Source organism: Hemitrygon akajei, unplaced genomic scaffold (genome assembly GCF_048418815.1).
Source record: "Hemitrygon akajei unplaced genomic scaffold, sHemAka1.3 Scf000215, whole genome shotgun sequence".
Lineage (NCBI taxonomy): Eukaryota > Metazoa > Chordata > Chondrichthyes > Myliobatiformes > Dasyatidae > Hemitrygon > Hemitrygon akajei.
The window spans coordinates 303,499-328,749 of record NW_027332099.1 but is presented as its reverse complement, the minus strand read 5'-3'; the positions used below and the strand labels follow the sequence as shown (position 1 = coordinate 328,749).

General features: G+C 44.0%; 1 protein-coding gene and 1 long non-coding RNA gene across 2 annotated transcripts; one reads left to right on the top strand and one right to left on the bottom strand.

Annotated features, from left to right (window-relative positions):
* Positions 1 to 20,834, top strand: LOC140724427 (uncharacterized). The gene is made up of 2 exons (XR_012098130.1): positions 1 to 235; positions 20,508 to 20,834. It is a non-coding gene; the product is annotated as an uncharacterized lncRNA (long non-coding RNA).
* LOC140724426 (E3 ubiquitin-protein ligase TRIM39-like) lies at positions 13,956 to 24,730 on the bottom strand. The gene is made up of 5 exons (XM_073038874.1): positions 24,650 to 24,730; positions 23,191 to 23,213; positions 22,985 to 23,103; positions 16,350 to 16,481; positions 13,956 to 15,480 (listed from the first exon to the last, which is right to left on the bottom strand). Exons 1-5 carry the CDS (start codon positions 24,680 to 24,682, stop codon positions 14,927 to 14,929), a joined length of 861 nt encoding a protein of 286 aa, XP_072894975.1. The 5' UTR covers positions 24,683 to 24,730; the 3' UTR covers positions 13,956 to 14,926.
* Between the last annotated feature and the right edge of the window lie 521 nt (positions 24,731 to 25,251).

Genomic DNA, 25,251 nt, shown 5'->3' with positions numbered 1-25,251 from the left:
GAGGCGGCAGATCGCGAGTTGCATCTCGAGTAAAGTCTGCAACACTGGCCGGGGGTTTGAATCCTTCCGATAGCAGAGGTGAAGAGACTATGAGATGTTTCAGCTACACGGAGGGCACACGCCCTTTCCCCGCCGTGGATCAGGGCCTACTGTCTGGAGCTGTCTCGCAGCGGCTGCCGATGGATCTCCGGAGCAATCCGAACGGCTGACGGACAAAGGAGAACAAAGCGCAAAGGTAAACCCGTGCTTTAGAAGATAAGAAACAGGAGTAGGAGTGGCCATTCGGTCCTTTACGCTTGTTCTGTCCTTTCCTGCGATTACGCCCGATCTTTGACATCAGCTCCACTTTCCTGCAACGTTCCCATATCGCTGGGCCCCTAAATTTTTCTTTAAATTCCTAAACCTAGTGGAGAAAATTCCAAAGTTTCGCCACACTGTGGTTGAGAAAAACTCCCCTCATCCTGATGAGCTGACCTCGGATTTTGAGTCTGTGACCCCTGGTTCCACACCCCAGTCAGGGGAAACATCATTCCTGCCCCGACCCTGTCAGTACCCTGTGAGACGGTGTCTGTCTCAGTCTGACCACCTCTTATTTCTCTCATTTTGAGACAGGCCCAGTCAGTGTAATCTCTCTGAGGACACCAGCACAACCCCAGAATCAATCTGGGAAACCTCTTCATTCCTTTTATCCCACAGACTGACTCTGAGAGGGGAGCAGACCTGTGTACTCTCTCACCAGGACCCCGGATAACTTCAGAGGAGTTCATCATTCTTGTATTAGACCCCACAGGACCATTTTGCCGATCACGCCTGCTCCGTCATTTCATCATGGCTGATCCATTTTACCCCTCTTTCGCAGTCTCCTGCCTCACCCCCTCCACACCGCCCCGTATCCCTTCATGCCCTGACCGATCAAGGGTCTTATCAACCTCTGTCTTAAATATACATAATGACTTGGCCTCTGTAGCTGCCTGGGGCAACAATTTCCACAGATTCAGTCCTCTCTGCCACAGAAATTCCTCCTCATTTCGGTCCCAAAAGGAGAACCCTCTATTCCGAGCCTACGTTCTCTGGTCTTAGACCCGCCCACCAAAGAAAACATCCTCTCCACATCCACTCTGTCAGGGTCTTTCAACATTCAATTAGGTTACCCGTCAGTCTTCTGAATTCCAGTGAAAACTGGCCCAGAGCCATCAGACGCTCTTCACATTACAAGCCGTTTAATCCTGGAATCATTTTCATGAGCCATTGAACCCTTTCCAGTTTCAGCACATCTTTCCAGGATAAGGGCCCAACACTGCTTCAGTACTCCAGGTGAGGCCTCACCAATGCTTTATAAAGACTCAGCATTACATCTGTGTCTTTATATTCTCATCCTCTTCTAATGAATAGTGAAATCACATTTGCTTTCCCCACTCCTGCAAACTCACCCTGCACACGGACTCCCACTTCCCTTTGCATCTCAGTTTCTGCATTTTTCTCCATTTAGAAAATAACCAACCCTTTTATTTCTGAGACCAAAGAGCATGAGCGTACATTTCCCGACAGTGTGTTCCATCTGCCACTTCATTGTTCAGTCTCCGAAGCTGTCTAAGTCCTTCTGTAGTCCCTCAAACCCCGAGTCCAATCCTCTGTATGTGAAATAATGTTTGATGAGTAAATCTCACTTGCTGTGAGAATGACCTGTTTTGAGACTTTTGAAAACCGAAAGGGAATCTGAACAAATGACAACTTTACATGGACAGATTCCCTGCACCCACTGTAAGCACGAAATGATGGCGACCAGTTCTGCTGTAGATCATGATAAATGGATGGTAGGTCATTTCGAAATCATTACCTATAATTCACGCATAACACAGCAACACCAACATTCCCAGTTCAATTACATTTTCATCCTTCTGTAAAAGTGGTTAAACTATCTCAGTAACTTCCTGAATATATAGTGAACCAACCCATATTCCCGGTGTGATAAAAACCCAGGCACACAAACTAAAAACACTCTTCTTGTGAAGTTCCCAACAGTCCTCCAACACACCTTGAACAGATTAATCATTTCTTCCCCCTTAAATTAATCCAGTATGTTAACATTAAATTCAAACTCCACAATTTAAACCAGTAAAGCTGAAACAGGGGACGACCTGACTGCACCACAACACAATCTCAAAGCCTGTGCTTGAATCAACCCAAACATAATAAAGTTGAAGCTGAAGCTGATCTATAAACCACAACTATAATCAAGAACAGATCCAATTAAACAAACGAGACTGGTCAACAAATATTTTCATGTAACACCCCAGAATACCCACAGAGATAACCAAGAATATTTAATGTTTCTTTATATTTATCAATTATTTTCTGATCGGGTGCTTCCATGTCAGCTTATTATCCATCCACATGCCTGGAAATCTTACCACCGACACCTTTTAAGGAGCTTGACCAGATCATCTCCAGTCACCCAACTCTTTTTGCTATTATTTGCAGGGGTTAACATGGGCACAGCCAACGAATTCCTTCCAAATGGGGATCAAACACGGTCGAACCTGTTTCACCGTTGAAATCGACTTTCCTCAATCTTTTAGCTCCCGAACTCCAATCTTTACTCTCCACTGATTTTTAACTGGCAGTATTATAAAGAAACTTCCGGCAATGACCTTTTAAACTTTAGGCATTAAATAAAACTCCACCTTTCAACCAAACTGTGTCATAATATTGGACCACGCAGTGGCATGGAGTCAACGTGGCAAATACAGCCACGAACTGACCCTCCTCACAGGGAGGGGTCCTCCTTTTATACCCCGTAAAAAAAAACTGTCACATGACCTCTACTGGCGGGAAAATGACGTCACTCCACCATCACATGACCACTACCTTAGGTCCAGCATATCTTCAACACCACTGTCACGTGACAAGTACAAGATACCCACGGGTATGTAACAGAATACATCCTTTATACAAGGACAGCAAAAACAAAATTTCTATCTCTAATCCATAAACCATCATCTGCACCTACTGATTAACACACTCCAAAACCTATTTCAGAAAAAGTATCATTAATTATAATATGCAGGAATAAATACTGCCACGTGGGATCCAAATCTCTATCTCTTAACGACCTGACTATAACTTGCACACTCATACCTGACACAATACGTCCAATTAAAAAAAAACTCAGGGAAAGTTCGAAAATCACCCCCTCCATCCTCATTTCCACAATTTCTTAAAAATTCTTTCCTTCTATAAATACCATCTGCCTTTTTGAATAGTAAAAATACTGCTGTTACAATATCTATATTTAACTGTGCTTTCCTAATATCATCTTCCAAACATAAAAATTGATCCAATGTCATACTTGCCCACCCATACCTTTACGTCTCGTCCAAATAAAAACAGTCAGAAAAATTTGCACAATAGCCCCCTCAATTGCATTTCCAAAAATTAAACAAAAGTCCATCCTTCAATAAATATTATTTGCCTTTTCAATATCAAAAATATTGCTATTACAACATCTTTATTTAACTGTACTTTCCTAATATGATCTTCCAAACCCAAAACTGATTCAAATGTTATTTAACCCTTCTGAATTCCCATCTGATAAAATGTGAGATCACCTCTTTTATAGAAAATATAATTCAAATGTTTGATTACCATACATTCCAGAACTTTACATAAATGAGACGTCAATGATATTGACCTATAACAAGGAGGATCAGACAGGGAGCTCCAGGTATTAGAATGGGTACTACAACAACCATTTTCCATGAGCAAAGTGCATGGCCAAACCTCCAAATATGATTCAAAACGTTAATATTTGCACACAAGAAAATTATATACATACCTGTTGAATCAAGAATTTCTACTACAAGTGCGTCATACATTTTACTCCCATTCACAACTCTATACCCTGCCCCTTTCCTTATAAAACTGGCAACATCACCCCTCTACCAACTTACCTGTCAAGCCTAACGACAATATAATCTTGCACAGGAATAAAAACCTAAAATGTGCAGGTTTCCCAAACAGATATGACATCGGAAGAATCTGAAAATCAGAAATAAACTTCTTAAAGTCTTGACCATTGTAAATCAGAGTTCTCGCATTTCATTGCAATATTTTAATCCTATTATGTATGTTCCCAAGTAGACTGGGATACAGATACCCCACCCAACAAAACTACATTTCCAGCTTCCCACATAACACCAGTTACACCAAGATACCTTTCTGCAGCTTTCACAATAATTTTAATTTCCTCAGTAGGATGAGATGTCTGAGCAGTACAATTCACCACATCGGTTATAAACATCACAAACTTCATTTTATCCAGCAGTGAAGTATCTTTGGTGAGAGAACTGTGATGCCGGCATATATCCACTGACGTCACAGTCTGTTCTCTGAGTGGGATCACTTTATCCAGTTTACCTGCTCTGCTTGCTGTACTTGTCCTTGAACAGGCCCTTCTGCTCACTGTGTTGTTCTGAACCAATTGAACTGGTCACGTCATGCCTTACTAAACCAATCCCTTCTGCCTACACAAGGAACACATCCCTCCATTCTCCTCACATTCACGTGGTATCTAATAGCCTCTATCACATCTGCCTCCACCACTACCCGATATTCACTCCAGACACCCACCACTATGGGAATGAAAAACAAAACTTGAAATGCAAATCTCCTTTAAACATCCTGAGTCAGGTTTTTAACATCACTGTCTTTTAATAATTGTTTTGTTTTTCAACAGCAGCTATGCAGAGAAAAGGTACAAAATGCACTAAATTACAAAATACTTCAATAGTGCAAAAAGGACCAATGAGGATGTGTTCCCCCTTTCTCCTGAAGTACATGCCCTTTCGCATTAGAGATTTCCTCCTTAACAGAAAAAATCCCGCTGTCCACTCTGTCTGTGTCTCTCACATTCCTGTGAACATCTGTCAGACCTCCCTCAGCCTCTGCCACTCCAGAGAAAATTACCCGAGATTGTCCAGTCTCACTTTATCCGGGCAGCATCCTGTTAAGCGTCTTCCACTCACCATCCAAAACCTCCGCATTATTCCTGTATTCGAATGCAATTCTCCAGATGTGATTAAACTAGAGATTTATACAACTGCAACATAACTGCCTGACAATGGAACCACTATCTGAGAGTTATGAACTTGGATTCCAAGATCCCCCTGTAGATCAACACAGTCCAATCTCGCCCCATGAATATAACAGCAAAGAGATAATGCTGAGGCTTTATAAGACACTAGTCAGGCCGCACTTGGAGTATTGTCAACAGTGTGGGGCCCCACATCTCAGACAGGATGTGTTGTCATTGGAGAGAGTCCAGAGAAGGTTCAGAAAGACGATTTCGGGAATGAAGGGGTTAAAATATGAGGAGCACTTGGCAGCTTTGACCCTGTGCCCACTGGGACTCAGAAAAATGTGGGGCATCTCATTGAAACCTACCGAATGTTGAAAGGACTGGATAAGGTGGATGTGGAGAAGGTATTTCCTGTGGTGGGGCACAGCCACAAAGTTGAGGGGCCACCTTTTCAAACAGAGGTAAGCAGCTTATTTTTTTTATTAGCCAAGGTGTATTGGATCTGTGGAATGCTCTGCCACAGACTGCGGTGGAGGCCGAGTGAGTGGGTATATTCAAGGCGGAAGTTGATCGTTTCCTGATCGGTTAGGGCATCAAAGGATATGGCAGGAAGTCAGATATCTGGAATTGAGTGCGATCTGGGATCAGCCATGATGGAAAGGTGGCTGACTCAATGGGCTGAATGGCCTAATTCTGTTCCTATGTCTTAAGGACTTATGAACACAAGCCCCCTCAATCATGATGAATCTCATCTGCACTCTTCCAGCACAAAACATCCTTTGTACAGAATGCTAAGGGGAACTGAATGTAACTTTTCAAGAACGTTGTCAAGTCAGGCAGCATCTGTTGAGGGGAATAGAGTCGATGGTTGGGACGGAACCCCTCCCTTACGGCACTAACACAGGCCCTTCGGCCCAACCTTTCCATGCTGTCCTCCTGTCCATTTAAACTAATCCCTCTGCCTGTCTTTGACACAGAACACAGAAATCTACAGCACATTACAGACGCTTCAGCCCACAATGTTGTACCGACCATGTAACCTACTCGAGAGACTGCCTAGGATTTCCTGATCGTATATCCCTCTATGTTTCTAAGCTCCATGAACCTATCTAAGAGTCTCTTAAAATATCCTATTGTATCCACCGCCACTGTCGCTGCAGGCAGCCCATTCCATGCACCCACCACTCTCTGTGTAAGAAACTTACCCCTGACATTCCCTCAGTACCGAATTCCAAGCAGCTTAAAACTACGTCCCCTCGTGTTAGTCACTTCAAGCCTGGGAAAATACCTCTGGCTATCCACATGGTCAAAGCCTTTCATCATCTTATTACAATTACTTATGTACAGGTTAGGAGAAATATAGCTTCAACATCACCTCACAGCTCTTGAACTCAATCCCACGGTTGACGAAGGCCATCACACCAGACACCTTCCTAACAATACTGCCAACCTCCACAGCAGCTTTGAGTATCGTATGGACATGGACCCCAAGATCTCTCTGACCCTCCACACTGCCAAGAGTCTTACCATTAATATTATATTCTGTGTTCAAATTTGACCTGCAGAAATGAATCTCTTTATCTGTGTTGAACTCCATCTGCCACTTCCCAGTTCTGCATCCGAGGCGAGGAAATAGATTGCTGAGCCTCTGGCTAAGATCATTATGTCCTCATTGTCCAGGAAAATGGTACCGGAGGATTGGAGGGAGGCGAATGTTGTCAACTTGTTCAAAAAGGGTAGTAGGGATAGTCTGGATAATTATAGACCATTGAGCCTTACATCTGTGGTGGGAAAGCTGTTGGAAAAGATTCACAAAGATAGGATCTATTGGCATTTAGAGAATCATGGTCTAATCAGTGACAGTCAGCATGGCTTTCTGAAGGGCAGATCGTGTCTAACAAGCCTGATCTTTTAGGAGGTGACCAGGCACATAGATGAGGGTTGTGCAGTGGATGTAATCTACATGGATTTAGTAATGCATTTGATAAGGTTCCACACGGTAGGCTAATTCAGAAAGACAGAAGGCATGGGATCCAGGGATGTTTGACCAGGTGGATTCAGAATTGGCTTGCCTGCAGAAAGCAGAGAGTTGTACTGGAGGGAGTACATTCAGATTGGAGGGTTGTGACTAGTGGTGTCCCACGAGGATCAGTTCTGGGACACCTACTTTTCGTGATTTTTATTAACAACCTGGATGTGGGGGTAGAAGGATGGGTTGGCAAGTTTGCAGAAGACACAAAGGTTGGTGGTGTTGTGGATATTGCAGAGGATTATCAAAGATTGCAGAGAGACATTGATAGGATGCAGGAGTGGGCTGAAAAGTGGCAGATAGTGTTCAACCTGGAGAAGAGTGAGGTGGTACACTTTGGAAGGACAAACTCCAAGGCAGAGTACAAAGTAAATAGCAGGATACTTGGAAGTGTGGAGGAGCAGAGGGATCTGGGGCTCATGTCCACAGATCCCTGAAAGTTGCCTCACAGGTAGACAGAGTAGTTAAGAAAGCTTATGGGGTGTTATCTTTCATAAGTTGAGGGACAGAGTTTAAGAGTCGCGATGTAATGATGCAGCTCTATGAAACTCTTGTTGGTCCACACTTGGAGTACTCTGTCCAGTTCTGGTCACCTCACTATAAGAAGGATGTGGAAGCATTGGAAAGGGTACAGAGGAGATTTAACAGAATGCTGCCTGGTTTAGAGAGTATGGATTATAATCAGAGATTAAGGGAGCTAGGGCTTTACTCACTGGACAGAAGGAGGATGAGAGGAGAAATGATAGAGGTATAGTTGAGCACCACTGCTCAATACAAGAGGACATGGCTTTAAGGTAAGGAGAGAAATATTTTATACTCAGAGAGTGGTTGGTGTGTGAAATGCACTGCCCGAGTCAGTGGTGGAGGCAGATACACTAGTGAAGTTTCAGAGACGATGAGACAGGTATATGGAGGAATTTAAGTTTAGGGAGGCAGAGTTTAAGGGTCGGCAGTACATTGTGGGCTGAAGGGCCTGTACTGTGCTGTATTGTCCTATGTTCTATCTATTTCTCGTTGGAATCTCTCTTTTAATTTAATTTTTCATTGAAGGCACGACACAGTACAGAAAACGTAATGCATTACATTTTCCTCCATTTTGCTGTTATACCTTACCCCTGAACAACACCACAACGTCATCAGTGGGGCCTTCTGGGAGTTGTAGTCATTGGTCCTCGCTCGCTCTCTGTCAAAGCCTGTTTCGTCAGCCACCACAGACGTCACCAAAACAGACCCACCGAGGCGCGAAGGGGAATCACACCCGTCCTTGTGGGCGCCGAGGCCGGCGACACCGACAGAAGCGATGTGCTGATCTCCGCCATGGCGATGGAGCGGAAGAGGAGGGGCTGGTCATGGGCCGATTTCCTCCAACCTATCGTAGCTCAGACTTAACACTGACCCCAGCTGTCATTGGCTGCAGTGCCTGTCACTCAAATCGGAACTCAGAGGGTGATTAGTTTATGTGAACGTCAGTCAGCCTTCCTGTCTTTATGAGTTTGGATTTGGATTTATAACGGGACAGGAAGCAAATTGGGAGAAATGTGAGTTTTTATGTGATGGTGCATCAGTCTCCGAGTGACATTATTAACAATAAAAGGGCAAAGGCCGGGTGAGGAAGGAGGTGATTTACTGGAGGTTATATGGAGATAATATTGGAAGGGATATCAAACTTGGAAATGTTTGGGATATGATTTAGAAAATGGGGGGATTTGTGGGGATCATAATATTCCAGTGTTGATTAATGAGGGCAAAATGATTGTTACTGAAACAGGGAAGGTTGTGTTACTGGCTGGGTCATTTGCTGAGATTCACAATCAGGATAATTAAAGTGAAGAAGTTAAACAATGTAAGGATATGTTTTTCAGTGTATACCCTGATGTACTGGAAGTCAGCTGTAGCAATGATAGCATCACTGATGGAGAGATTTCTTTGTATGAATTTAAGAAGTCTATTAATAATGCAGGTCAGGTGTCCCCAGGAAAGAGTGATATTTGAAATTGTAATTGTATATAATTCTCTTCTGTGAAAATGTTAAATGTTTGAATTGTGCATCTACTTTCCTCATGGAAAATGGAAATAGTAGTGTCTATTCTGAAACCTGGCAGATCCCCATTTGATCCTTCTAGTTAAGGGCCTATATCGTGAATGTCTCATTTATGTAAACTTATGGAATGTATGGTAATCAAGCGCTTGAGTAATATTTTGGAAAGAGTGGTGATAAAGTGTTTTATTAGAGTGGATTTTGGAAGGGTGAAATGTTATTAGATTCAGTTTTAGGTTTGGAAGATGATATTCGGAAAGCACAATTAAATAAAGATGTTGTAATAGCAGTATTTCTTGATACTGAAAAGGGAAATGATATGGAAGAAAGGACTTTTGATTAAATTAGGAGTAAGGGGGACATTGTATAATTTTTTTGATGTTTTTTGGATGGACTGTCCAAGTATCGGTCGGCATGTTATGTTTGTGTTTCTATGAAATAGAAAATGGGATCCCACAAGGCAGTATTTGTAGCCCTTCATTATTTAATATTATGATTTAATATTTTCTCTGAGATGGGAAAGTGGAATACCCTGGGTAAATCACAATATACAGATGATGTAGCTTTATAGATTAGAGGTATTAATTGCAATTTACAATTAATAGGTCAAACAGTGGGCAGATTGATGAGGATTTTAAGCTTTCAGTCGTTAAAACACATTACGTGGTTTACAAACAACATTAATAGGCTTGCACTTGATTTTAAATTATATGATTAATATCTTGAGGAAGTGTCGGTGGTAAGATTTCTCAGTATGTGGATGGATAATAAGCTGACGTGGAAACACCTATCAGTAAAATAATTGATAAATGTAAAGGAGCTTTAAATCTCCTCAGATATCTATGTGGGTATTCTTGGGTGCAACTTGAAAATCTTTGTTGACCAAATATATTTGTTTAATTTGATCAGTTCTTGATTATGTCTGTGTAGCTTATGGATCAGCTTCATCTTCAAATTAAAACTGTTTGCATGTGATACAATTACAGACTTTAAGATTGTTTTCAAGTGCAGTAATGTTGTCTCCTGTTTTGGCTTTACTGATTGCAATGGGACAATTGCCCTCAAAGTAACAGAGGTTCAAGTTGATGTCAACATACTAGATTAATTTGCAGGGGCAAAGAAATGATCATCTTGTTAATGCTGTGCTGGAGGACGGTTGGGGACATCACAAGAAGAGTGTTTTAAGTTTTGGGTGGCTGGTACAATATGTCCCACTGTAACTTTGTCCGTAACCCCACCTTGTTTTTTCCAATGACTTCAGTTGATTTTAGGTTACACGATCGGATTCGGTTCTGCCTGAGAGTCTGTTGGTTTAATATTTTCTCTGAGATGGGAAAGTGGGATACCCTGGGTAAATCACAATATACAGATGATGTAGCTTTATAGATTAGAGGTATTAATTGCAATTTACAATTAATAGGTCAAACAGTGGGCAGATTGATGAGGATTTTAAGCTTTCAGTCGTTAAAACACATTACGTGGTTTACAAACAACTAATGAAATTTATTATCATACAGTAACCATTTTTACAGATGAATCAAAAGATAAGTTAACTGGGGATGTTGGTGTGGCTGTTTTTGTGTGCCTGAATTGCAGGTAATGATAACGAAATGACTTATGTCATTTATCAGCATAGAAAGAAGAATTCTTTGCCAACAGTATAGGCTTACAGTGGGTGGAGGAAATTGGTCCTTATAATTTGCTCATTATACATTTCGGTTTTGATGAGTCTTAAACAGGTCATTCTGGCAGTAGGTCAGATTGACTGTTGAAAACTCCTCAAATGGTATTTCATATATAAAGTTTGATTTATGTGTCTGCACATTATGGGACCTGCACATCACACTGTTGAGGGAAGTGATGGGGTTGACTGTTTAGCACTAAAAGTTGTTAAATGTTAAGCTGTGGATATAGACCTTCCACTTAGCAAATTAGAAGCTAAAGGGTTGGTAGTGTTAAGAATTAGGGGCTTATGGCAAGACGTAGGATAATGGACATAAGGACAGACACCTTTACAGAATACAAAAACCTGTCGGGTTTATAGAAGAAAGGCTTAAAACAAGGGAAGGAATGATATTGACCTGACAAAGAAATGTCCACACGATGCTTAATTATGACTTGTAACTAACTGGAAAACTTCATTCTGAGTGTTGTACATTTTGTCATTATGAAACTGTCGAAACACATACTATTTCAATGTGAAGCGTACAAGGCTGACGAAAAATCAAATGCAACCTTCAGTACAATCTTTGCGAGGGTAGATAGTTTTCAGATAAAAACTTTATTAAATTATGGGACTGACTTTAAATTAATTCACAGTTTTAGCTGGAAAAGGCATGTAATAATTGTGTTAAACCTAAGGAAATGGCATTTAAGGTAGCAAAGGTGAGTGGGATGTTGGATTATTGGGATGCTCTTATAATCCAACAAAAGGCAACGAAAAAAGCCATAAGAATGGTCAAGATGAAATATGAGGGCAAACTGGCCAATAATATAAATCAGGATGCTAAAAGTTTAGTTTTCAGTTACATGAAGAGTGAAAGGGAGATGAGAGTTGATACTGGACCACTGGAAAATGATGCTGGTGAAGTAGTAATGGGGGACAAAGAAATGGCAGCTGAACTTAATGAACAATCTTCACTGTCTTTTCCGGTCAGCACTTGTCCCATTTAACCTGTCTCATTACGGATGGACTCTAGGACCCAGGGGAGCTCAGGACCCGCCGCCCACGGCTGCTGCTGTATCCCTGGTGTTTCTGTTTGGTTGACGGATGCGGTGAACGAGTTAAAATTAATCGATCGATAATTCTCATCTCGTGTTTATTTCACTCCATAGAACCATAGAACACTACAGCACAGAAAACAGGCCATTTGGCGCTTCTAGTCTGTGCGGAAACTTTATTCCGCTCGTCCCATTGACCTGCACCCACTCCGTAACCCTCAAGACCTCTCCCATCCATGTATCTATCCAATTTATTCTTAAATCTTAAGAGTGAGCCTGCATTTACCACATCAGTTGGCAGCTCGTTCCACACTCCCACCACTCTCTGAGTGAAGAAGATCCTCCTAATGTTCCCCCTAAAGCTTTCCCCTTTCACCCTAAAACCATGTCCTCTCGTATGTATCGTTCCTAATCTAAATGGAAAGAACCTACTCGCATTTACTGACTATATCCCCCATAATTTTGTAAACCTCTATCAAATCTCCCCTCATTCTTCTACGCTTCAAGGAATAAAGTCCTAACCTGTTCAATCTTTCCCTGCAACTCAACTCCTGAAGACCTGGCAACATCCTAGTAAATCTCTGCACTCTTTCAATCTCTCCAACCTCTCCATGGATACCTCATGTCTGAACTTTCTGAACTAACCTCCCATGTGGGACCTTGTCAAAGGCCTAACTACAGTCCTTACTATCCTTTTACGAGATTTACCATGCACAAAGCCATACTGACTATCCTTAATCAGCCCTTGGCTGTCCAAATACTTGTAAATCCGATCTCTCAGAACATCTTACAATAATTTACATACTACTGATGTCAGGCTCACTGGCCTGTAATTACCTGGTTTACTATTGGAGCCTTTTTTAAACAATGGAATAACATGAGCTACCCTCCAATCCTCCGGCACTGCACCCGTGGCTGAGGACATTTTAAATATTTCTGTCACGGCTCTAGTCTCTCTCAGGGTCCGAGGAAATATCAAGTCAGACCCGGGGGATTTATCTACATTTATTCGCTGTAAGGATTCAAGCACCTCCTCCTCTTTAATCTACAAATGTTCCATGACACTACTGCCAGTTTCCTGAGTAAATACTGATGCAAAAAAACTGTTTTAAGATCTCCGCCATCTCATAAGGCTCCACACATAGACGACCACTCTGATCTTCTAGGGGACCAATTTTGTCCCTTACTGTCCTTTTACTCTTAATATACTTGTAGAAACCCTTCAGGTTTTCCTTCACATTATCTGCCAAAGCCACCTCATGTCTTTTTTTCCTTCCTGATTTCCTTCTTTAGTATTTTCTTACGTGTTCTATACGCTTTAAGTAACTCATTTGCTCTTTGTTGCCTCTACCTGCTATACACTTCTCTCTTTTTCTTAACCAGATCGCCAATATCCCTTGAAAACCAAGGTTCCCTATGCCTGTTAACTTTGTCTTTAATCCTGGCAGGAACATGCAAACTCTGCACCCTCAAAATTTCACATTTGGAGGCCTTCCACTTCCTGAACACATCCTTGTCAGGGAAAAAAAAAACTTATCCCAATCCACTCTTCCTAGATCCTTTTTAATTTCCACAAAATTGGCCTTTCTCCAATTTAGAACCTCAACTCGAGGACCAGACCCATCCTTATCCATAATTAACTTGAAACTAATGACATTATGGTCACTGGACCCAAAATGTTCGCCCACACATACTTCTGTCACCTGACCTGTCTGGTTTCCTAATAGGAGATCAAGTATTGCATCCGCTCTCGTAAGTACCTCTATATATTGATTTAGAAAACTTTCCTGAAAACATTTCACAAACTCTAGCCCTATTACAGTTTGGGAGTCCCAGTCAATATGTGGAAAGTTAAAATCCCCTACTATTACAACTTCCTGTTTCTTACATTGGTCTACTATCTTTATACAGATTTGCTCCTCCAATTCTCTCTGACTATTGGGCGGTCTATAATACACCCCTATTAGTGTGGTCACAACTTTCCCGTTCCTCAGCTCCACCCATATGGCCTCTGTAGACAAGCCCTCCGGGCTGTCCTGTCTACACACAGCTGTGATATTTTCCCTGACTAGTAATGCCACTCCTCCCCCTTTCATCCCTCCCCCTCTATCACGTCTGAAACAACGAATATTTCTATCATGTATAAACCTTAGGTGGGAGGTTATCTTTTTGTATTAATGTATTAAAAATAAATTATAAATTCTACAATGAGAATTACAAATTCTCTTACTGAAGGATTCATATTCAATATAGTATCCAACAAATCAGATTCTTGCATATATGGAAACTGAGATAATTATTTTTGTAAAAATCTCTAACCTGAAGATATTGCAGTAAGTGTGTATGAGAGAGAGAATATTTACTAATTAACTCTTCAAATGTCATCAATCGACCATCACAAAATAAATAATAAAAATAAATAAATCTGGAAAAAAAAACAGATCCCCTTAATCACTAAAGATTAAATAAGTTTGGGAGAGAGAACTTAATATGACCTTTGTTAATGAAGATGGTCAATTCTTCTTTAATATGAACCAATCAGTGTTTAATTCAATTTAAAATTGTTCACTGTTACAATTTCACAAAGGAGAGACTATCCAAAATATTTCCTAACATAGACAATTATTGCGATAGGTGTAAAACTGAAGTAGCCAATTTTTCACATATGTTCTGGTCATGTTCTTCATCAAAATCTTTTTGAAAATCTTTATTTTCTACAATTTCTAAAGCTCTGAAAATTAATTTACAACCTAATGTACAAACCTTTGATTTCTGTCTATACATGCAGTCCTCGCATGACCTTTATCCTCCTCCACCTCACTATCTGCTCTAACACTCTGGTTCCCCTCCCTCTGCAAAGGATGTTAGTTCCCCCTCCAGTTCAGGGGCAAACCGTCCCGTCGGAACAGGCCCTACCTTCCGGGGAACAAAGCCCAATTGTCCAGAAACATGAAGCCCTCCCTCCTGCACCATCTCCTTAGTCACGTATTTAGCTGCACTCTCCGCACATTTATATTTACAGGGACTTTACTCCTGACGCCGGTCCCGGGACCCGACCCGTTTACAGACCCGGAGCCGAACCGGAGCAGATTCTCAGCCACTGGTTTCCATACCGAGACCAGAAGAAAGGATAAAGTTTCCCCGTGAATTTATTCCCAGTGAAGGTGTGGAGGTGGGACTTGGTCTCCGCGTTGTAAAATGAAACTGTCCCGGACTCGTAACTGAGATAAACTCCCACCCTCCCGGGGATGGGACCGACAGGGAGACGGGACTCGGGGGAGGGGAGACCACCGAACACGTCACAATCCCGATGTAACACGTCACCAACCCGCCCGATGAACCAGAATCCGGACTCCGGACTCAGACTGACCCGTCTCTTCCTCTCCACAGACTCTGCGGCGACTCCCAGACACCAGTTCCGATTCTCCGTCACCTCCGCCTCCCAGTAATGTCTCCCCGATGTGAATCCCTCCGATCCCAGCACACAAAACCAGTTTGTGAATCTCTTCCCGGTGTCAGGGAGATCCCTCCGGATCCCGGTCCGTCTCACACTCTTCAGATCCTCAGACACCTCGAGCCACGGATTCGCCGTTTCCACATCCAGGGTGACAGAGACTGGGGGGAGAAACAGAGAATTAGAGAGTCCCCGGGGACCGGGGGGAGACTCGGGCAGCGCGGCCCCGGGGATCGGGGGGAGACTCGTGCAGCGCGGCCCCGGGGATCAGGGGGAGACTCGGGCGGCGCGGCCACGGGGATCGTGGGGATACTCGGGCGGCGCGGCCACGGGGATCGGGGGGAGACTCGGGCGGCGCGGCCCCGGGGATCGGGGGGGGAGACTCGGACTGCGCGGCCCCGGGGATCGGGGGTGAGACTCGGGCGGCGCGGCCCCGGGGATCGGGGGGAGACTCGGGCCGCGCGGCCCCGGGGATCGGGGGGGAGACTCAGGCAGCGCGGCCCCGATGATCGGGGGGAGACTCGGGCAGCGCGGCCCCGGGGATCGGGGGGGAGACTCGGGCAGCGCGGCCCCGGGGATCGGGGGGAGACACGGACAGCGCGGCCCCGGGGATCGGGGGGAGACTCGGGCAGCGTGGCCCCGGGGATCGGGGGGGAGACACGGGCAGCGCGGCCCCGGGGATCGGGGGGGAGACTCGGGCAGCGCGGCCCCGGGGATCGGGGGGGGGAGACTCGGGCAGCGCGGCCCCGGGGATCGAGGGGAGACTCGGGCAGCGCGGCCCCGTGGATCGGGGGGAAGACTCGGGCAGCGCGGCCCCGGGGATCGGGGTGGGGGGAGACTCGAGCAGCGCGGCCCCGTGGATCGGGGGGGAGACTCGGGCAGCGCGGCCCCGGGGATCGGGGTGGGGGGAGACTCGGTCAGCGCGGCCCCGTGGATCGGGGGGGGGGGAGACTCGGGCAGCGCGGCCCCGGGGATCGGGGGGGCGGGGGGAGACTCGGGCCTCAGGCGCGGTCGGGTGGCCGACACGAACCTTTGATTCGACAAAAGCAGATGTCTCCACAAGGGTTTTCCGCTGGACAGGGGAAACATCCTCCCTCACTCCTGCCTGTTAACCCCTGAAAGAATTTTGTGTTTCCATGAGATCTCCTCTCATTCTCCGAAACTGGGAACAGAGAACATAGAGCAGTACAGCACAGGAACAGGCCCTTCATTCAATGTTCACCTTCATTTGTGAGTGTGAAGTGGGGGAGTGTGATGGTTTGAGACAGTAAAGGAGGTGATAATGGGAACCAGTAGGGGAGAGATGAAAGGCAGATTGAACCAGGAGGGGGAGGGGTGCAAAGCCTGTGGGCGAACTGTGTGTGTAGACGTAATGTGAAGCTGGAGGGGGCAAAGATGGGAGATGAGGATGGCTTTGTCCCCTTTCCCAGAACCCCATCCCTCGCAGCCCCTCATTAGTACAGGGGATGAATTTGCAGGAACCCTTAAGCAACACAGGTCCTGATGAAGTGTTTCAGTCTAAACCGTGGACTGTTTATTCTTATCCATAGAAACTTCCCGGCCTGCTGTTCCCCCAACAATTTGTGTGTGTTACTCTGCTTTAAATATACTCAATTATTTGGCATCCACAGTTGCCTGTGGCAGATTCACTATCCTGTGGATAAAGGAATTCCTCGTCATCTCTGTCCTAAATGGACATCCCTATAGTCGGAGCCTGTGCTTACCGTTCTCGACCCACCCACATCCTCCCAACATCAACTCTCTCCAGACAGGAGTCAGAAAGATCTGGTGAGACCCTTCATCAGGACCTGTGTAGCTTGGATTACCAGCATCTGCAGATTTTCTCCCGTTTGATTTTTAAAGCAGAAGTTAATAAGTAAACTTCTTGATTAGTCAGAGTCTCAAAAGTTATGGGAAGGAGGCAGGAGAATAGGGTTGAGAGGGATAATAAATCAGCTATTCTTCTAAACTCGCGTGAGTACAGGCCCAGAACCATCAAACACTCCTCATATGTTAACTCTTTCATTCCCGGAATTATTCTTGTGAATCTTCTGGACCCCCTCCAATGCCAGCACATGTTTTCCAATAGAAGGGACCCAAAACTGCTCACAATACTCCAAGTGTGGTCTGACCAATGCCTTATTAAAACCTCAGAATTACATCCTTGCTCTTGTACTCTAATTCTCTCGAAATGAAAGCACACATTGAGTTTGCCAAACTTATCACTGACACAAACTGCAAGTTAACCTTCAGGGAATCCTGCACAATGACACCCATGTCCCTTTGCAACTCAGATTTTTGAATTTCACCCTGTTTACAGAATTGTCTATGCTTTTATTCCTTCGACCAAAGTCGTACCTGCCTAAGTTTGTACCTGCCAAACTCTACCTGTGCTACAAGATCCTTATTCCGTATACTGGTGCATTCAAATAAGACCATAAGACAAAGCAGCAGAAGCCGGCCATTCGGCCCTTCGAATCAGCTCCACCATTTAATCATGAGCTGATCCATTCTCCCATTTAGTCCCACCCCCCACCTTTTCACCATGACCTTTGATGCCCTGGCTACTCATATACCTATCAATCTCTGCTTTAAATACACCCAATGACCTGGCCTCCACTGCCGCAAGAAATTCACAGATTCACCACCCTCTGGCTAAAAAAAATTCTTCGCATCTCCGTTCTGAATGGGCGCCCTTCAATCTTTAAGTCATGCTCCCTCGTACTAGACTCCACCATCATGGGAAACAACTTTGCCACATCCACTCTGTCTATGCCTTTTAACATTCGACATGTTTCTGTGAGGTTCCCCCTCATTCTTTTAAACTCCATGGAGTACAGTCCAAGAGCGGTCAAATGTTCCTCGTATGTTAACCCTCTCATTCCCGGAATCATTCTAGCGAATCTTCTCTGAACCCTCTCCAATGTCAGAACATCCTTTCTTAAAGAAGGAGTCCAAAACTGCACACAGTATTCCAAGAAAGGTCTTACCAGTTCCTTATAGAGCCTCAACATCACATCCCTGCTCCTATACTATATTCCTCTAGAAATTAATGTCAGCATTGCATTCACCTTCTTCACCACCAACTCAACCTGGAGGTTAACCTTAAGGGTATCCTGCACGAGTACTCCCAAGTCCCATTGCATCTCAGAACTTTGAATTCTCTCTACATTTAAATAATAGTCTGCCGATTTATTTCTTCTACCAACGTGCATGACCATACACTTTTCAACATTGTATTTCATTTGCCACTTCTTTGACCATTCTCATAATCTATCCAAGTCTCTCTGCAAACTCTCTGTTTCCTCAGCACTACCGTCCCCTCCACTTGTCTTTGTATCATCAGCAAACTTAGCTACAAAGCCATCTATTCCATCATCCAAATCGTTGATATACAACGTAAAAAGATGCGGCCCCAACACGGACCCCTGTGGAACACCACTGGTAACTGGCTGCCAACCAGAATGGGATCCCTTTATTCCCACTCTCTGTTTCCTGCCAATCAGCCAACGCTCTATCCACATATGTAACTTTCCCGTAATTCCATGGGCTCTTATCTTGTTTAGCAGCCTCATGTGCGGCACCTTGTCAAAGGCCTTCTGAAAATCCAAATACACAACATCCACTGCATCTCCCTTGTCTAGCCTACTTGTAATCTCCTCAAAAAATTTCAATGGGTTTGTCAGGCAGGATTTTCCTTTAAGGAAACCATGCTGAGTTTGGCCTATCTTGTCATATGCCTCCAGGTACTCGGTAGCCTCATCCTTGACAATTGACTCCAGAAACTTCCCAACCATTTCTCAAGCTAACAGGTCTATAATTCACTTTTTGCTTCCTTGCCCCCTTCTTAAATACCAGAGTGGCATTTGCAATCTTCCACTCCTCCGGAACCATGCCAGAATCTATTGACTTTTGAAAGATCATTGCTCCGCGATCTCCACAGCTACTTCCTTCAAAACACAAGGGTGCATTCCATCTGGACCTGGAGATTTATCTACCCTTAGACTATTCAGCTTCCTGAGAACTTTCTCTGTCGTAATTGTGACTGCGCACACTTCTCTTCCCTGACACCCTTGAGTGTCCGGAATACTGCTGATATCTTCCTCAGTGAGGACTGATGCAAATACTCATTCAGTTCCTCAGCCATCTCCTTATCTCCCATTACAATTTCTCCAGCATCATTTTCTATCTGTCCTATATCCAGTCTCACCTGTTTTTTACTCTTTATATACTTGAAAAAGCTTTTAGTATCTTCTTTGATGTTATTTGCTAGCTTCCTTTTATAGTTCATCTTTTCCCTCTTAATGGCCTTCTTAGTTTCCTTTTGTAAGCTTTTAAAAACTTCCCAATCCTCTGTCTTCCCACTAATTTTTGCTTCCTTGAATGCCCTCTCCTTTGCTTTTACTTTGGCTTTCACTTCTCTTGTCAGCCACGGTTGCATCCTTTTTCCATTTGAAAATTTCTTCTTTTTTGGAATATACCTGTCTTGCACATTCCTCACATCACGCATAAACTCCAGCCACTGAGCACCTTCTCCTTTGTAACAGTAACTGCACTCACTTCTCTTCCCTCGCACTCTTCAACACCGGGCACAGTGCGAGTGTCCTCCACCTTCTCCTTTGTAACAGTAACTGCACTCACTTCTCTTCCCTCGCACTCTTCAACACCGGGCACAGTGCGAGTGTCCTCCACCTTCTCCTTTGTAACAGTAACTGCACTCACTTCTCTTTCCTCGCACCATTCAACACCGGGCACAGTGCGAGTGTCCTCCACCTTCTCCTTTGTAACAGTAACTGCACTCACTTCTCTTCCCTCGCACTCTTCAACACCGGGCACAGTGCGAGTGTCCTCCACCTTCTCCTTTGTAACAGTAACTGCACTCACTTCTCTTTCCTCGCACCCTTCAACACCGGGCACAGTGCGAGTGTCCTCCACCTTCTCCCTTGTAACAGTAACTGCACTCACTTCTCTTCCCTCGCACCATTCAACACCGGGCACACTGCTAGTGTCCTCCACGGTGAAGACTGGTGCAAAATATTTGGTTTAGCTGCCATCTCTTTATCCCGCGTTATTATTTATCCAGCCTCATTTTCTACTGGTCCTATATCCACTCTCATCTCTGTTTTATTTTTTTACAATACTTGAAAAACAATTTGATATTGTTTGCTAACTTGTTTTACAATGACAGGTGTGTAAAAAGGGCCTGAAGGATCATTGGAGACCAGAGTCACCCCAACCACAAACTGTACCAGCTGCTACCATCCGGGATACGGTACCACAGATTAAAAGCCAGGAGCAACAGGCTCCGGGACAGCTTCTTCAAACAGGCCAGCAGACTGATTAACTCGTGCTGACACAACTGTATTTCTATGTTATATTGACCAGCATGTTATACATATAATTCATCATAAATTACTATAAATTGCACATTGCACATTTACATGGAGACGTAACGTAAAGATTTTTAATCCTCATGTATATGAACATGTATGTAATAAAGTCAATTCAATTCAAATCAATTTCTTGTTTATTTTTTCCCACCCAATCATCCTTTTAGTTTCTCTCTGTAGATATTTAAAAGCTTCCCAATCCTTTGTCTTCCTACTAATTTTTGTTTAGTTGTATGCCCTCTCTTTTGCTTTTGCATTAACTTGTCTTCCCTTGTCAGCCACGGTTTTACTATTTTGCCATTTTAGTATTTATTTATTTTTGGAATACATCTATCCTTCACCTTCCTCATTTTCCCAGAAACTGACACCATTTCTGCTCTGCTCTGATCCCTGCCAGCATCTCCTTCCAATTTGCTTTGGCCAACTTCTCTCTCAGACCACTGTAATTTCTTTTACTTCTCTGAAATACTACAATGTCAGACTTCACTTTCTCCTTATCAAATTTCAAGTTGAACTCAGTCACGTTGTGAGCACTGCCTCCTAAGGGTTCTTTTAACTACTCAGCTCTGGTTCAATACATAACAGCCAATCCAGTAGAGCTGTTCCGCGAGTAGGCTCAACGGCAAACTGCTCCAGAAAGCCATCACATTGCATTCGACAAACTCACTCTCTTGAGATCCTTTACCAACCTGATTTTCCCAATTGCCCTGCATGTTGAAATCTCCCATGATTATCATAACATTGTCCTTTTCATCAGCCTTTTCTATTTCTAGTTGTAATCTGTGGGCCTCAACCCACTGACTGTTGGGAGGCCTGTATATGACTGCTGTCAGTGTCATTTTTACTTTTGCAGTTCCTTACCTCAACCCACAAGATTCAACATCTTCCAATCCTATGTCGCATCTTGCTGCTGATTTACCAACAGAGCCACACCACCCCATCGGCCTTCCTTCCTTCCTCCGATACATTGTGTAACCTTGGACATTCAGCTCCCAACTACAACCATCCTTCAGCCACGTTTCCGTGATGGCCACAACATCATACCTGACAATCTGTAATAGTGCAACAAGATCATCCACCTTATTTCTCATACTCCATGCTTTGAGATATAACACTTTGTGTACTGTATCTGCTACCCTTTTTAATTCTGCATCCCCAATGTTCTGATACTAACCCTGCCGGCTGGAATTTTCTCTTCGCATCTGTCCGCCCTATCTGACAGTCTGACTGCATGCTATCATTGCATTTTACCATCAGTCCTATCCCTTCACTCCAGTTCCCGAGCACCCCCCCCCCCCCACCACCAAATTAGTTCAGACCCTCCCCAACAGCTCTATCAAACCTCTCTGTGAGAATATTGTTCTCCCTCGGGTCCCTTTTGAGCAGGTCATTCCTCCACCAGAACAGATCCCAATGATCCAAGAACCTGAATCCCTGTCCCCAGCACCATCTTCTCAGCCATGTTTATCTGCCAAATTATCCTGTTTCTACCCTCACCAGCACGTGGCACAGGCAGCAATCCAGGAATTACAACCCTGGGGGTGCTGCTTCTGAGCTTTTTACCAAGCTCTCCAAATTCTATTTTCAGGACCCCTTTTCTTTTACTTCCAATGTCATTGTCCCAAAATTTACCAAGATATCTGGCTCTTTTCCCTCCTTCTCTAAAATGCTGCGGACACGATTCGAGGCATCCCTGACCCTGGCACCCAGGAGGCAACATACCATTCGGGTGTCCCGTTCACATCAATAGATTCTCCTGTCTGTTCCCCTGGCGATTCAGTCCCGGATCACAACCACTCCCCTCTTCTGCCTCTAACAACAGTGAGAGATGCTGATCCGGAAGGGGGAAGACCTGCGTCAATCAGAGTCTGCACTCACAGGGCACATGAAGGACTTGTGTATTTTCCTGACAATCCCTGTCACCACACTGATACCTGCTTTTATTCCTTATAATATTACCGTCAGTATTTAATTCCCAGTTCCTCTGGTAGATCCTAACTCATGTCCTGGTGTGTTAGTGCATTTGCCTGGGATTGGAACACAGTGGTTCATCTGCCAGTCCCGTGTATTGGTTGTATTGTGACCCTGTGCTGGTGTGTTCAGGGGTCTGACATCTCCAGCTGACTATGTGACAGTGATGCCTCCCAGACGGTGGGGTTGATGTGGAATAAACTTCAGTTCCCCTTCAGCCCAGTATTACAGACAATCTTTGCCTCAAATTGGAACTAAATTGAGCTTCATAAAACAAGGGGAAATGAATCTTTGTAAGTTTTACCTCGATTAATAGCATCAAGTGTTTCTCTCAGCACTGTGTTCAACAAGTAGAGGTGATCGAATTTTTCAACCGGTAGGGTCTCATCTGTCACTGACAATTCCTGGACATCGTCATTAATCCTGTAAATATTAAACAGCTGGTTATAAATTGCTATTCTGAACTATTTTACAAATCCATTCAGGGTTTCAGTAAAGAGCCTGTCCTACCTTCTGTTCCGACGAGCTTCCTCCTGAAATAAATAAAACACAAATCCGATTAGACTTGGACTTACTGTCCATATCCTGAATTTCTTCCAAATCATTACCAGGTGTTGAAAATTCCCACTCCCGCAGTCACTCACACACACGGACAATACAGAACCACTGGGTAACTTACAAGGAAAGTTTCTGAATGTCAGACCATTACTGAGAGGATGAAACTTACAGGGAAGACAGGACAGGCTGTGCATTTTCATCTGGATATGACGTCAGGCTGATAGGATGGAGGAATTTAAGATCAGTGATGTCTGTGATTGTGTGCGGGTGGGTGAAGTACCTCTATTTATGGGGAGACTCGTGGGGAGATGTAATTCCAGATGGATTTTAACAAATTCCACTAGAAATTTAGTGAAGAGGATGTGGAACTCAGTGCCACAGGAGTGGGTGAAATGGAACAGCAGAGACTGACTGTAATGCGGAGGCTGGATAAACACATGAGGGACCAGAGATTTCGGGACACTGTTGCTGGTTGTGGTGAGTAGGTGGCAGGAGGATTGTGCAGAGGGGAAATTGAGAGGAGGAAATGGGCCGAATGGCCTGGTTATGTTTTGAATGATTGAACGTTCATTTGAATGTTATCTGTAAAAGTAAAGAGACAGTAATAGTTTCCCTAATCTGGCAGAAACCGGATATAGAAGATAAGTCTGATGTGTGGGTCAAATTCTTTGTTCTCACTGATTGACAAAGAGACCCTCACACCAACCGCACCAGACACACTCACAGCCAGTGACTGGAACCGGGAGTTAATGAGAGTTTTAGGGGATATTTAATGCAGAATTAAGGACACAGTCAGCAGCTCTGTGTTATGATCAGAGTAAATAATTTCAGAGAAATTTGCATTCTATCCTGGGATGTACAGAAGTTGTGGAAGTCCAGTTTTGGGACAACAACAACCCTGAATAGATGCATCAATTGTCTGGTGAGAAACAGTTTACTGACATTTGTAAATGCTGTGTGTAGGAGCAATGCATCTGTTTTCTGTCTGCATTGTATTCTGTGTTACGTGGTTATTACGATAACCAGTCTTGTGAGTGGGGACGTGGTAAAAACGAAGGGAAAAAGTTATGTATCCGTACTTTGTTCTGGGCAGTTTTGAGCTGGGGACGGGCGGATGTCATTCTGTTCTTGACCGCTGTGATGCAGCTTACTTTACAATGAATTACCCTGAAGTTTCATCGCTTCAAGATTGTATTTTGCTAATGAACGACTGAAAGCGTATCTTGGACATTTTGAAATGTCATTATTGGAGTGATGGGAGGGCGCATCATGCAAATATAACAACTTGTGTGAGGTCGCCAGCAGCGACAATTGATTTGTTAGAAGTGGCCGCTGTGCTGTGTTTATTTCAAATATACCTCTGTTCATTTAGTGCCCTTTGACAGAAACAAATTGAAATATAATCCCTCACCTTGAGAAACATCACACTGTCTTTTTGATACATCTGTTCCTTTAATTTAGTGATTTCCTCCTGAATAAACCTTATATTCTCTTGAATCTCCCGAAGATTTTTCTCCATTGGGTTGAGAATCCTCTTCTCTTCTTCCCTGAGATCCCTGAGTAAGCTCTGCTCTTTCTCAGTGATAATCTGGCGCAGTTCAGCAAACTGGGATGTGATGTGGGACTGAAGGCTGTGTGACTGTTCCTGTCGAATGAAAGGTGAAGATTAATATACTGCATTGCTGTGCTCTGTTTCCTTTTGTCGTTAAGTTCGGTCTATTGGAGTCCATGCTACTTCTGAGTGCATTCCCGTCAACACCATTCCCTCACGTTTTCCTGAAACCTATTCTCACTTATTGACCCATAAACTCCCATCTGATTCACACACACCCTCCCCACCTTTACAGGGTTAATTGTAATTAACCATTCATCCAGCATGTCCTTGGAATGTGTCTGAAACTGTCATGACCACAGGGAGAGCATGCAAACTCCACACAGACAGCAGCAGAGGTCAGGATCGAACCCAGGTCACTGGAGCTGCGATACTCTGCTATTCTGCATTAAATGGAGCAA

Excerpts from the sequence above, each read along its gene's own strand:
- LOC140724426 (XM_073038874.1), bottom strand. The coding sequence starts at position 24,682 with ATGTATCAAAAAGACAGTGTGATGTTTCTCAAG. Across the intron at positions 23,104-23,190 it reads GAAGCTCGTCGGAACAGAAG|GATTAATGACGATGTCCAGG; the intron begins GTAGGACAGGCT and ends TAATATTTACAG. Across the intron at positions 15,481-16,349 it reads CTGCTTTTGTCGAATCAAAG|TCTCTGTCACCCTGGATGTG; the intron begins GTTCGTGTCGGC and ends TTCTCCCCCCAG.